The 13,512-nt window shown below is 40.9% G+C and overlaps 2 protein-coding genes across 2 annotated transcripts; both read right to left on the reverse strand.

The window, feature by feature from the left end:
- Positions 1 to 415: 415 nt before the first annotated feature.
- Positions 416 to 4,113, reverse strand: LOC105670374 (methanethiol oxidase). The gene is made up of 9 exons (XM_012363874.2): positions 3,912 to 4,113; positions 3,725 to 3,815; positions 3,116 to 3,281; positions 2,855 to 3,034; positions 2,331 to 2,634; positions 1,857 to 2,117; positions 1,120 to 1,453; positions 868 to 990; positions 416 to 581 (listed from the first exon to the last, which is right to left on the reverse strand). Exons 1-9 carry the CDS (start codon positions 3,925 to 3,927, stop codon positions 518 to 520), a joined length of 1,539 nt encoding a protein of 512 aa, XP_012219297.1. The 5' UTR covers positions 3,928 to 4,113; the 3' UTR covers positions 416 to 517.
- Positions 4,114 to 8,741: 4,628 nt separating this feature from the next.
- On the reverse strand, positions 8,742 to 13,432 carry LOC105670358 (sodium-coupled monocarboxylate transporter 1-like). Its single transcript, XM_012363846.2, has 8 exons — positions 12,925 to 13,432; positions 12,348 to 12,693; positions 11,865 to 12,019; positions 11,542 to 11,682; positions 11,237 to 11,345; positions 10,727 to 10,948; positions 10,120 to 10,619; positions 8,742 to 9,313 (listed from the first exon to the last, which is right to left on the reverse strand). Exons 1-8 carry the CDS (start codon positions 13,149 to 13,151, stop codon positions 9,226 to 9,228), a joined length of 1,788 nt encoding a protein of 595 aa, XP_012219269.1. The 5' UTR covers positions 13,152 to 13,432; the 3' UTR covers positions 8,742 to 9,225.
- Positions 13,433 to 13,512: the final 80 nt, after the last annotated feature.

The raw sequence follows: 13,512 nt of genomic DNA on the forward strand, positions 1-13,512 counted from the left end.
TTATGGAATTTATTGTATGCAGGCGATATCTTATTGCAAAACTTAAAAATGAAATCGGCCGATGTGATCCCGTACGGAGACATAGTAAAATTGTGTACGCAGCTCTACATTTCCATATAATTTTTTATTTACTTTGCAGCGTAGAACTTTTCGACAAACTTTACACAATGACTACGAGATTGGCGTTATGTAAATTCGGATGAAAAACAAGGACAAAATTGATCGCGCCACACGTAACATCGTGTAAATTCAATGTGTAATACAAAAACTGCTATTTTACTTGATGCAATGCTGAAACTAATAAAAGGAACCTCAAGTAAATATGAAAACAAACGAGTACTTTTTATTGTTTTATCTCTTATCTAATCACCTCGTTATATCTAACGAAGATAGCAGTCGTGAATAACTTCGTGAGTATGAAAAATCAAAAGAAACTTTATTTTTAAAAAAGACTTAACTACGATACAAAATGCAATATTGCAAATATTAAGATGTCTCCGACATATTTTTATCCAGCTTAATCAGAATTGGTATCTTTTGGTGGCAGCCAAATATCGGAAGTGCAATCTCCGCCAGGATATCTGCGTAAAAATTAATACATTGCAATATGCGACAATATATAATACACTTTGTTTCTAAATAAAAAAAAGGAAATTTTCGAAATTATAATCCGCGAGATCCGACTTCATTGAAATTAGAGACTGCGGTCGAATTAAGAAAACAAGAACAAAGAAAACATTATGCTTTTATAACTTTACAATATGAATTGTAATCTCTTTTGATTAATCTATATTTTTTTTATAGAACTGGAACGGGAATAAACGAGAATTTTTTATCGACTGGACGGCAATAAAAATTATCTCTTACCGCATCTCGTGCGCCAGCAGAATATCGTTCTTATCGGTGCCGAAATCAACGAGGAATTGCTGGTCGAGCTTCATGCCGCCATTCTCGACGTCAATATCGAGCTTCACCATTGTCGATCCATATCTGACCGATTAAAAAATGAGCGGAATATCATTTAAATTATTCAAGCGGATTGTAAAGATTTTACATCAGAGAAAAAAAAGAGGTAAGAACAGAAGCTCTTGCGAAAGGAGGGAAGAAAGAATCACTCACTTGACAAGATCGGGATAGAATTGCCTGTCCCACGGCTTGAAGATCGACGTAGTCACGTATAAACGACGCCCGTCCAAACTTAATTGCAGCATTTGCGGCGCGCCGTACAACCTACGTCCTTTTACGTAAACAGGATCGGGCTGACCGCTCTTCTCCTCGTTCTCTGTCACGCGTACCTTTGAATCGCTCAGTATCGATCCGCCTAGAAAAACTTGACCAGTCAATCGCGGTTTCCTCGTATCCGTGATGTCGTACTGCCGAACGTCACCGTGCAGCCAGTTAGACAGATACAAATACTTGTCGTCGAGACTCAGCACGATATCGGTGATCATGCCTGGAAAGAGCAAAGGAAGAACTTTTTTTATTCTTTCTAACTATGAAATATCGTCGCGCTGTATCGCAAAAGGATAAAAGTCTGAAACATGCTTTAAGGTCTTATTGCAAATTGCTACTACACGTCGAAATAAAACAGATCTTTCTTTTCGATTCATAGATTGGCTACAATAAATGGCTTTATATCTGGATCAGTCGTTCCATTTTTTCGTTGGAAATGTAGGACGTGTGTAGATTGAATTACTAGATGGGTTTGCACTAATATAAGTTATAGAATATAAAAAATCTATACCATCGAATGAGAGTGACGATGTGCAAGAAAATCCATTTATTTCGACTTGCAAGAAAAAAAATCATATAATTTCTCGCTACTTTCTAACTTTTCACAATTCTTGATGTAATACCTGACATCAAAGGCGTGACCCATCCTTCGACCTTCTTCGGCGACACCTGGATCACCTTCTCAGCCTTCCACGTGTCATCCTCTGCCTTGTAAAATCGGTAAATATTAGACGATACCGCACAGCCTACGAATCCTTCGGCTGCCAAAGGATCGTGCAGGAATCTGATCTCAAGGGGCGCGATTCCATCCTCTCCCAGATTGATGGTCTGCTTTAACTTTCGTTCGTTCCACGAGTACACGTTTAAGCTTCTGCCGTAAACCTCTGCGAAGTACAAAAACGTGATTGAACACGAAAGAGACCACAGTACACGAAAAAGGTGCTATAAAAATAGTAATCCTATTATTTTTTACCACCTACATATTTTTCTGTGCTGTTGCTTTAGAAAGCATGCGAAAGGCACTTTTGTATTTCATAATAAAATTCTTTCATCTTTCGATAGAGATTTTTATCGCAGTTACGCGCAATTGCACTTACTGGTATCGTAAACGTCCTTCGGATGGAATCCTTTCTTAAAGACTCTAGGCGCGCCCCATTCGGATGCGATGAGCGTATCGTGATACGGCTGATACCAAAAATCATATCCAAAAGCCGCTTTATCCTGACCCTTGGTCCACGTGCCCTTCGCCTCCAGACTCTCCGCATCAATCAGGAAGAATTCACCCAATCCATTGCCATCGAGATTTCCCATAGTTGAGATTAATATCTCGCCGGTTGGTAAGCAATGCGTGGTATGCGGTGTAGATATTCCGTACTTGTGCATCTCTTCCGGTTCCAGGACCTTGCGATACAAAACTATTAGGTTGATGCGCAAAAGATTTATTTTTTTTAATGGTAAAATTTACTCAAATAGCATACACGTACGTTCATAAATTTTCAATAAAATAATTGTATCTAATTTTGTCTAAAAATTATGGAACGCTCCATACTTCGGAATGATAGTATCGTATATGTAAAAAAATTTCTCAACGGAGAACTTGGAGTTCCGTATATCTGTGTACCTTCTTAATCTTCGGCGCTCTTTCGTCGCTCGTATCAACGAGATACACTCGGTCTGACATAAGACAGGGTAGCACGAGGGTATCGCGTTTGCCCGATGACTCGAAGCAGCTGCTGCAGATATTCCAGCCGGAATGATGTAACTCATCACCGGCTTCCCGCATTCTCAATTTGTGTATTATCTACAAGGAAAACGACATTGCGAACCGGTTTGCACTCCAATTATTTTCACGAAAACAATATATATAGGTTTTTGCAGGCACCTGACAGTACGTGGGGCTCATCGGATCCACGTCCACCGTGCAGAGGACATCGGGCTTCTCAGGATCCGTGTGTATGCCGACGACGTACAGAAGCGTCTCGCGCGGTCCCTGACACATCGCCGCCCATGGGCTCGAGTAACCCGGTCCGTGAGTAACGGATGATAATCTACAAGACAATTGGAAATAAAGGAAACTCTTCGACACGTTTGTTAAAATAGCCAGTGAGAATATGCGCGTAATCACACAGATGTTGAGAAGTTCTTAAAGTTTCAAATTCTTGCCCTGCAAAATCATAATTTAATATTACTCGACACACATCTGTTAGTTCAATTCTATCTACATTCTCTTGAAAATTTAAAGCAGCGATGATACGTCATTTCAGTTCTCCAAGATTGTTTGACAAGTGTGATAGATCACTGCTGCAAGATTTATAAGCGAGAATATGTTGGGAAAAGTTTAAAATTAAACTGAATTGATGTGTCGTGTGACAATTCGATAAATTCCATATTAAGACTTTGTAGGAAGTTTCTAATTGATTTATAATTCTGTACACTCGCTGACTTCCTTATGTAATATACATGCAAAAGCGTTTCCTTCATTTTGATTTACCTTGGATATTGACAAACACGTAACGGTTGGCTGCTGTGCTCCAATTGACGCAAACACGCATTTTTCGACGCGTTATCAGAAGGTATGGAATCTGTAAATGCGAAGTGTGATTTGGTATTAGTTTGATGTTTCATTGTGAAAATAATATTGCACAATAACGCAATAATGCAATAGCTTGAACAGGTACCTTTACTTTCTGCCATCCTTCGTGCCGTTGTGCCTGCGTAGGCTGATGCTAACTGTAGAGTGACGACTAATGAGTAGCAAACACACGATAGTAATTGAGAGAGAGGGAACTGTGTTCTACACTATGCTGGCTGGCTTCAACGATACGGCTGCTGATGTGCAAAGTGTGCACTGGAATTAAAAGACGAATTCCTCTCTGCTGATTAATAAAGGAGTCACCTTTTGACATCGAAAGTTCTGTCAATTGATAACGGTTATTATTAAAAAGCAAAGATAGCAAGTAAAAAGATAGCAAGTTATGAAAAAGCAGATATCGCTGGAAAAAATATGCACTACTTGCACTACATTGTAAAATATTTATGATAATAATAGAATATCTCGTCATCGCTAGATTGATAATAGACGTGTTTGTTTATTAGAAAAGATATAAAAGATAGATCACTGCTGTGAGATTTAAAGACGAATAACGATTTTCATTTTATTGGCATCTAAGAAAAATTATTATGCATTACTCTTTAAAGAATTATATTTGAAAATTAATTTTATTAAATAATCGTATTATATTAATTTCATATTTTCAAATATTTGTACAGCAAAGCATACATATAATATGCAGAGTCATACGACTGTTACGTAACTTTATTGCGGCTGATGATAATTATAAAACAAATATCAATTCGAAATTTTGCAATAAATAATAATTGCTCTGATAAAAGAAATCTGAAATCAAATATACGGATTTAGATTTTTTCCTTATCTTACAGAGCAGTTATTATTCATCGTACCGAACAGCTTTCGGCTCAATCATTATGCAATTACGCTCTAAATTGCAGCACATTTAAATCTGCGATTAATACAATAATAAAAATGCATTTTAAATCGTATTCATTTAACTGAATAAAAATTACAAAGAATTGATTCAGAGTTAAGGCGATTAGAGATGATCGCCGTTGAAATCGATTCGAGCTGGACACCGCGCATTCTGCATTCGCCTTCGCAAATAATAAATAATCGATGGATTAGCAGCGTTTGGCAAATATAGGATATATGTGGATGAGGATACGAGAAAGATACAAGATACACATAAACAATTTATTCGCATTCTTTCTCCAAAGTGAGTTATAAAAATAATTACGCTTATAAGATCTCTGCGAGATTGTTCCTTTTACGTGTGTGTATATATATATACACACATGTGCATCAAGTAAAAATACATTGCTCGTAGTACAAGTGATTCGAGAGTGACACATCAAAAAACCGACGCGTTTGGTCTTTGATTACACGCAAAAAAATACATAAAGCTATATATTATATTCACGTATCACACTAAATCGCTGTGTGCTAAATTGCGTGTATCAATCTCTTAAATCGCGTCAACGAATATACAGAGCGTTCCAGATTCCATTTTATTCTTAATAAATAGGTTTATTTCTTAACGAGATTTCACTTTCAAAGTTTATTTTACTGGACTTTTTTAAGAAAGTTCTTGAAAAAGACGAAGACGTCGATTTCTTCGCAAATCTGGAACAGCCTGTATATTTTATAAGGGACATACACATACATCCATCAACGGATATCGCTAACATTCGCCGCAATGATCACGCTAATCTTAGAATATTGCGGTAACATTTGGTGACGAAAACTCATGCACTTAATATACAGAGCAATATTCGCGCAAACTCGATAAAAGTTTGGCGATCTCGCGAATAACTCGCGCTCTCACCGATATATAATAACATGCATCTATGATAACAATGATTGTTCGCGCGCACAATTATTCGACCGCAGGCGCGTTCTATATATTCTGATATATTTCGATATTTCGATAAACGATTAAAATTACAACACGTTTGTAATCTTTCTGTTCATTGCAGAATTATTAATTGGCCCCCACCTTGAACATCTAGTTGTTTCTTATATGATTGATTCGTTATATCTTCTAATCGCTGAAAATAGACAGGTCTATTATCTATTAACAAAGATATGTGCCACCATGCTGCAGACATGTGCATTTCCGCAGCGGAAATTCGATTTTTCCACGAACGGATGATTGTCTTACGAAGTACGGAATTGATTCGTTATTCCTATCCATCAGATCAATGCGAACAACTGTATCAATCAATTACCTGCACATTAATAGCGAATTAATAATCAATTGATTTTCTTTCATGACAAGAGGAATTACAGTGAATATTTCAAAATAGAGAACTACGAAGATTTTAAATTTGAAACTGTGAATGTGTTATTTTTATCTTATCTTGGAATTTAAATATTTAAGTCAAACAAAAAGGTTTGATATAGAATCAACAGCGCTTAAAAGCTAATAAGAAAACACTATTCAACGCTTGAAATAAAAATATTAAACTTTGACGACTTTTTTATCCAGTTTATTCAGTTGGATTTGGCGACACTTTAAAGTGTGGCTGAAGAAAAACTGAATATTTTTAACTTTTTATCAAATTTAAATTAACGTTCATTGAGAGTTTCAATTCTGTCAAATAAATAATTTAAGAAAAGAATTATTTACAGGGAACAAAAGTGTGCCAGAAAAACACTGCTGATCTAATATTAAAAGATTTAAAAATTTTAAGGGAATTTAAAACATTTTTTAATTACGCGCTATACGCTTTCCAATAATCAGGAATGTTTACCAATTAGAAATTAATTAAATTCAACGAGATCGATATAGTTACGCGCATCGATCTGATATTTCCCGATTTAACTTTGCGATTTCGCATTGCGATAAAAAGCCTCTTTTTGATCCCGCTTATCGATCATCGCGAATCACGGCGAATCGTCGTCGTCGTCGTCGCCGCCGTCGTCTCCCCGTCAATCGTTTCCTCTGTTTTCTCTTCTCGCTAAGCATCGCGCACACGAGAAGATTCTCCCGATGAATGGCGATCAGTTGCCGTAAACGATTCCGCGCGACCTCCGTCTGCGCGGTGATATCGTCAAGACCGCCGTCCAGCCGATCCAGGCCGCCGCTAATGTTGGCGATGACGTCGAGCAGCAGACCGTCCCGTCTGCGCGTCTCCAGCGTATGCCGCCTGCCGAGCAGGAGGCCTGTCAGGCCGACGACGATCATCAGCACCGTTAGACCCAGCAGCAGACCTCGCTGCATCGACAGCGATGTCATTTCCCGGGAATACTCGAATGCGCCTCTCGCACTCTCATCGCATCGCGCTTAATGCCCCAAGTGCCTGACCTCTTCCTCTCCGACGAGGAATACAAAGACGATGGTCTAACGGTCCCTGTCGATCGCAGAGACAGAATTGCCGAACATGACAGCTACCTCGGCGCGCGATTTATTCCAAGAATAATCTCGCGAAGAAGAAGAAGCCGCGAGTTAGCTCGGCGAAAATGCGATGACGGCGGAAGCTCGGAGTTTGCGACGAATAAAGTTTCCGGCGTTCAAAAGCATTTTCGCGCAAGAATAATGCTTGTCGTTTTCAGGATCACAATCTTCTTCTTGCATCGGGAAGACAAACGCTTCATCACTCCGTCGTCCGGCGGAGATTGTTTCATTTCCGCGCTTTCAGGCAGAAAAAGGGGATAGGCGGTCTTCTTTCTGAATCTTCATTAAAAAAAAGAAAAAAAAAATCAATTGTCAACGGAGGCACGCGGACGATACGACGACGTGCGACGGGTAGACAATAACCAGCCGGTTATAACACTGGTGCTAATTTTTCCCTCGCATCCGCGGCAAGTCGAAAACTCGCAAAGTTCTTTCTTGTTTTTTCTCTCTCTCTCTCTCTCTCTTTCCAGACGCTCTTCGCGTTTCCACTCTTTTTCCCCGACGCGGGCGCTTACGTTTTTTATCTATTATTAAAAGCGAGGCGCGGCTGTGCCTTAGCATGCCAACCCGTTCCACCGCTGCTGCGACCGGCGCCGGATCAAGCGACGACCAAGATCCCCCGGGACTCCGCCGGGCAGATTCGCCCTCCACCACGCTGGATCGATCCGGACAACAGCGATTGGCGAGATCCTCGCGCTCCATCGATCTCCCGCGAACGATTATCCATAATGCAGCAATCGAATGCGCGCGAGTCTTCAGGTACTGGACAGGTATAAGTGGTTTATAAGGCGTTCGATGCGATCATGCTCCAGCGAGGGAAGAAACCGAAACCCCAAGTGGATTGCGATCCGCCGTCCCGTGGTTCCACGCTCCAACATCGCTCGGCTGCAAGCGTCAATCTTAAACTTGTTGTGTGAGAAAAGCAAAGTAATCAATTTCCCTTCAAACTGCGACGGTCGCTATCGCTCTTGATAATTCGAGATTCTCATTAAGATTCACAAACGACTAGACGCACCGCAGGTCATAGAACATTTAAGAGCACTTCTCTGTTACTCCGGTTTTGTCAAAATCTTCGACATCGCGCGCGGTGGGAATTCCATCCTCTAGTTTGACGGACGTAAACGAATCCATCAACGCGTCGATCGCGCGCTAACACACGTTCTTCGAGCGGCTGTCACTCGGCGAGGTGTCACATGATGAGCCGTCATCCGCGCGTCATTGTGGAAAGCCCACGATCGAGGTATCGCCGCGAGGATGCCGTGCGGCGCATCGCCGCTCGTACTTGTTGAACGTCGTGAGATCAAATCGAGGACGCTCGACGGTACTCGCTCCACGTGTAGGCGCGGCCGTTTCATCCCCGAGGACGCGCGGCCATCCCCGAGCGAGCCCGAGGAGCATCTTCAGGGATGTAACTTTCCACTTTCCACCCGGCGTCCACAGATCTAATCTTGGCAAGATCTCTCCACGCGTATGTATGCGTATATTTATAAATATCCTGCGACGTGTATTCTTCTTGATGTTGCAATTCAATTACAATTTTTCTCTCTCTCTCTCTCTCTCTCTCTTAAATTTGTCGATTTATTATTAGATTGTCTCAAAGATCAACAAATCTTTTATTTAAAAATAATCAGCTACATCCTTCCTCAAAGCTGAGTTGAATTTGACGATTCTTTCTACGCTGAAATACGATCGAGAAACGCTTTTGCCGGCGCCCGACGTCGCTTTTCCGAGCGGGGAAACATAGGAGAGATACTTCCGCGGACGCTGGGGAAACGGTACTGAGAGATCGAAAACAACCGCGATTCCAGCGTGTGTGCCACTGGGACAGCTAGCGCATGCGTCTATTAATCAATAAGGAATACCCTTGTTTGTTGCAGCCGGCTGTCAGATGATTCGGAAACGCCGGCGACTCGGGGCGACACGCTGCAGTCGTTCGGCCCACCGAGGATTCCTTAGGTCGAGCACGTTCCCACTGAATCGATCGCGAGTCGCGAGTTGCTGAGACTGGCAGGACTACCGATCACTTGGTTTTCTCCAATCCGGCAGCATCGTGCGACGGCGGTACTTCTCTCAATGAGACCTCGACGTATTTCCGTGGCGGGAGAAACCTGCGAAGAAAACGTAAATGAGAGTCCCGCGTCGCAAGAAAGAGAGAAAGGGAGAAACACGCCACGAAGAAAACGTCGATCATGATAGACCCCGGGGAGTATTTTACGCGCGCGTAATGAACAGGCGTGATTACCGTTATACCTCGGCTGTATTTCTATACTTATAACGTGCATAAGGTGTACTTCCACACCTTGATGACCCGTAGATTTTTGTCGTTGCGCCAGTTGATCGGCGGCGATAGAATGATTACGAGCGAAATGATGCTTCACATGCGCTTTACGAGCGAGAATGTTTTTCTCTTATTTCAACGATGAGTTTGTAATCCGGTTTATAGAAAACTGCGTACTACAGAAGCGCCGATATAATATATTATGCTGAAAAGCGAAGTAAAGCGAAGCGCGATGATGCTTCAAGTTCTACCGTTCGCAAGATTCCTGATTACCCTTATTACGTTAACACTCGATTGCACGCTACAACAAAGTTTGCAAAAACTCTCAGCGGCGGAAGCATAATTTCAACATATTTAAATTGAATACTAACAAATAACTTAACATTTTTTTAAAATTATTTAAAAGAAAAAATTAATCGAAGTGTATTGTTAAAAAAGATGGATCTGAAAAAGATATACTTAGGGATTAAAGTCGCAGTTTAAATACTCAAAGTTTCGTTTAATAATAAATTGGACTCTGATAAGCACATAAAAGACTATTACGTAAAAACAATCGATAAATCTTATCTACTTTCGTCTAAAGACCATTGACGGATCTATATTATCTAGAAAATAATAATCTTGACTTTTTATCACCTTCTCATCATCGGCGAGATGTGATCCGGATCTACGTTCTCCAGATCCATGCCAAAGAAATAACTCGCGATGGTGCCGACGACAATGACGATTACAGCTCCTATCATCGTGTAGTATATAAAGGATATTCGAAACAACGTCATCGGCTCCTCATCGGAGATCGTCGAGGTGGGGATTGCCGTTGTGCTCGACAGAGTTTCGTTCCAAGGGTACGGACAACCGTCCACCGATGTAGGCAGGGAGCTGTGCTTGATCTTGCCCTGCATGGTATACCACTGCGTGCCACCCACGAGCCAGAACATACACATAAGACTGGTATAGCCGCCCACCAGCACGCCCTTTGTGTTTGCCCAAGGCACCATCATCCCCATCACGAAAAGACCTAGCAGGGGCCCGTCGGTTATGCCACGCGTACTCACAGCTATCTGAAAGACCGGGCCTAGTCGCTCGACCAGGAACACCAGACCGACCGAGATCGCGCCGGTTATCACGACGATGATCTGAGCAGCGGCAATTATTGAATCGATTAAAATCTTTCAAGTTAAAAAAAAATTCTTCGGACAATTCGAGCGGTGGAAAAATTGTATTAAGTGCGTATCGAACTCACCTTCATAACGGTAGTAGCTGTCGCTTCCTTCTTGGGACCGTCCGGCATCCACGGACGCACAAAATCTTCGTAAATGGTACCGGAAACAGTGTTCAAACTAGCGCTCATGGTTGCAAGCGCAGCGCTCACCAGACCCGCCAGAAACAATCCCGGAAGTCCTGGCAGGTGTCCAGCAACGTCCATCACGTAGTATGGTAGAGTCTGATCGGTGCGGCTTATCACCTGCGAATGATAAGATTTTTCACGATAAAAATATCATAATTTTAACGTTAAAAAAATGTAAACATTGTTTTCTTCCTTTGAATATTTCAATATTTTTATTTCTTTCACATCTAATTGCACAAAAAAAAACTTTATTTGATTTAAATGAAATAATATTTGAGGCTTTCAATTTTTAAAATAATTTTTGCATAATTTTAATCGTTTTATTGTATGTAAAAAAATTTTTATTTGCTATGAGGAGAAAAAGTTTGAAAGAGTTAAATCCAATTTGAAAAAAATTCATTATACCTTAGTTAGAAAAGGATCGCAGTCGTAATATTTGGCGAACATGATCAATCCAGTGAACACACAGATCAACTTAACGATAATCATTCCTACCGCAGTAATCGCGGTGCTGCTGCATGCGAAAGAAAAAGAGCATTATTATAAATGTATTTAAAATTATCTCTAAATATTTGTGATTCTTTACAATCCGTTTTAGACGATCGTATAATTCACAATGAAGCATTAGATTAGCGTATGAAATAAATTGAAATCTGTTTAGCATTCTATTGTGAATTGTATCGTTTAAAATGAGCTTAGTGCAAACTTACTGTTTGGCGTCGATCTCTCTAGGCACCGACAGGAATCGCTGCACCACACCCGGATGAATACCGAGATGTCCAAGCCATGTAACTGTCATACCTATGCTCATACCCCAAAAGGTGTTCCTCGAGAACGGACTCGGGTCCATGCTAATAAAAGTAAAAAATATATATTTGAATTTATGAAATACTATATACGATCATTACGAGCCTTCATAATTTAATATTTTATAATGAATAATAGGTCCAGATTTATTTTTCCTATTCAAGGTTTTTTTGAAGACTCAAAATTAACTTGTGTAAGTTAATATTTATCTGTGCTTTTATCTTACTCGAAGAAGATAAGACGACCGCCCTCGCCGGAAATCCTCCATACTTCCCCCACGCTGCCGATAGACAATGTTCCCAGCACGAGAATCGTAAAAAGTCCACCAACAGTCACAGAAAATTGTATGGTGTCCGTCCACACCACTGCTTTCAGGCCACCCTAAATGACATCAAGCAGAATTGTAATATTTGAAAATATCAAGTTTCTGTGAGTAAGTTTTAAATTATATAAATTGTAGAATTATAGAAATTTGGAATCGGGATAACTTTTAAATTTTACAAAATCCAATCTTATTTTGCTTAAAAATTTAATATTCGCAACTTATCTTTCTATCGCGTCATTATATTTAATTAATATTTAGAAATATTAAGGTTTTTGTCCTTGACTGCACAAGAGGAACATTCCTCGCTCCCGATAAGATAACTGGGACAAGGAGTTTCGAATGACACACATCTGAAAATAGTTTCATCACTCGCGTAACGCTTACAATGCTAGTATAAATAATGCACACGATGCAGAGGATCGGTGTTATCGTGTGAACGCTCAGTTGGCTGACTTGTCCGAAAGCGAGCGCGGGCACGTAGATGACGATGGGCAGGAACGTGAAGAGTGAGATGGTGAACAGCACCGAGCAGAGGATCCTGACCGGCCTGGCGAACCTGACCTCCAAGTACTCGAAGGTGCTGGTCAATTGCAGTTTGTAGAACACAGGCAGGAACACGTAGCAGGTGACCACGGCGGTGACGCTCGCCGTGATCACGCACGCGGTGTACTGTGTCCCATGATGAAAGACCTCTGTGGGTATACCGAGCAGGGTGATGCCCGAGATGTGGCTATAAATAAAAAAATCCACAAAATTAATCGCAGCGAAACAAATCAAGCGGACTGAGAAAAGAAGAATTTATTCTGCAGTTTAGAGTTTTTATTTTGAAAAAATTAAATGCTTTGCAGACCAGGTTTTTGCAGAGTTTTTTTCTCTCCTCCTGATTTCTAGCATTGAATCACGCGATTGCAGGTAAAAGGAAGCAGCAACTTTAATTCACTTATTTGTTCACGTGACTGACCTAGCGATGATACTCATCGCGACTGGGAAGCATCCCATTCGTTTGCCGCCCAAGAGATACTCCGTCGTGTTATCCTGCTTGCTGAAGAAGCCGAAGTATACGCCGATGAAGACGCTGACCAGCAGCAGCAGGCCGAAAAGCGTGTAATCGAGCCATCCGAACGTGAAGCGATCGAGATTCTCCGTTGTGTCTAATAAAATGCTGGCGGTTGTAAGAGGATCCTCCATCGTTACTTCCTTCGTGACTTGGTCGAGCGAATCGACGATCGATCCTTTGCCTATGAAGACCAAATGGCGAATGCGATTCGCGATATGTATAGCACGCAACGCTCTTTCTATCTTTCGCGCCTTTTTAACATCTATTTGAGCAAGAATTGAGGAGCGCAACGCAATCGCCGAGGTTGCTGACTTGCAATAATGCCATTATAATTCCACCGTGTGAGATTGATTTACTGAACGATGATAACGTATGCAAACAGAACTCGATAATGCCTCTTAATTAATAGCGATCAAAGGGAAAACGTAAAACAAACTACTCGCAGATAACGTCAAGTTTGTTAAAAGAGTGAAAGGAAGGAATGGAAGGATT

This window comes from Linepithema humile, chromosome 3 (genome assembly GCF_040581485.1).
Source record: "Linepithema humile isolate Giens D197 chromosome 3, Lhum_UNIL_v1.0, whole genome shotgun sequence".
In the NCBI taxonomy this organism is placed as follows: domain Eukaryota; kingdom Metazoa; phylum Arthropoda; class Insecta; order Hymenoptera; family Formicidae; genus Linepithema; species Linepithema humile.

What these genes read in the sequence shown, in the direction of transcription:
- LOC105670374 (XM_012363874.2), bottom strand. An exon ending in GGTCACGCCTTTGATGTCAG is followed by an intron (nt 1,454 to 1,856) that starts GTATTACATCAA and finishes TGCTCTTTCCAG; the next exon opens with GCATGATCACCGATATCGTG. An exon ending in CTGCTGGCGCACGAGATGCG is followed by an intron (nt 582 to 867) that starts GTAAGAGATAAT and finishes ATTTTTACGCAG; the next exon opens with ATATCCTGGCGGAGATTGCA.
- LOC105670358 (XM_012363846.2), bottom strand. Translation starts at nt 13,151, where the DNA reads ATGGAGGATCCTCTTACAACCGCCAGCATTTTATTAGACACAACGGAG. An exon ending in GCATTATTTATACTAGCATT is followed by an intron (nt 12,020 to 12,347) that starts GTAAGCGTTACG and finishes GATGTCATTTAG; the next exon opens with GGTGGCCTGAAAGCAGTGGT. An exon ending in CAGCTACTACCGTTATGAAG is followed by an intron (nt 10,620 to 10,726) that starts GTGAGTTCGATA and finishes GCCGCTGCTCAG; the next exon opens with ATCATCGTCGTGATAACCGG.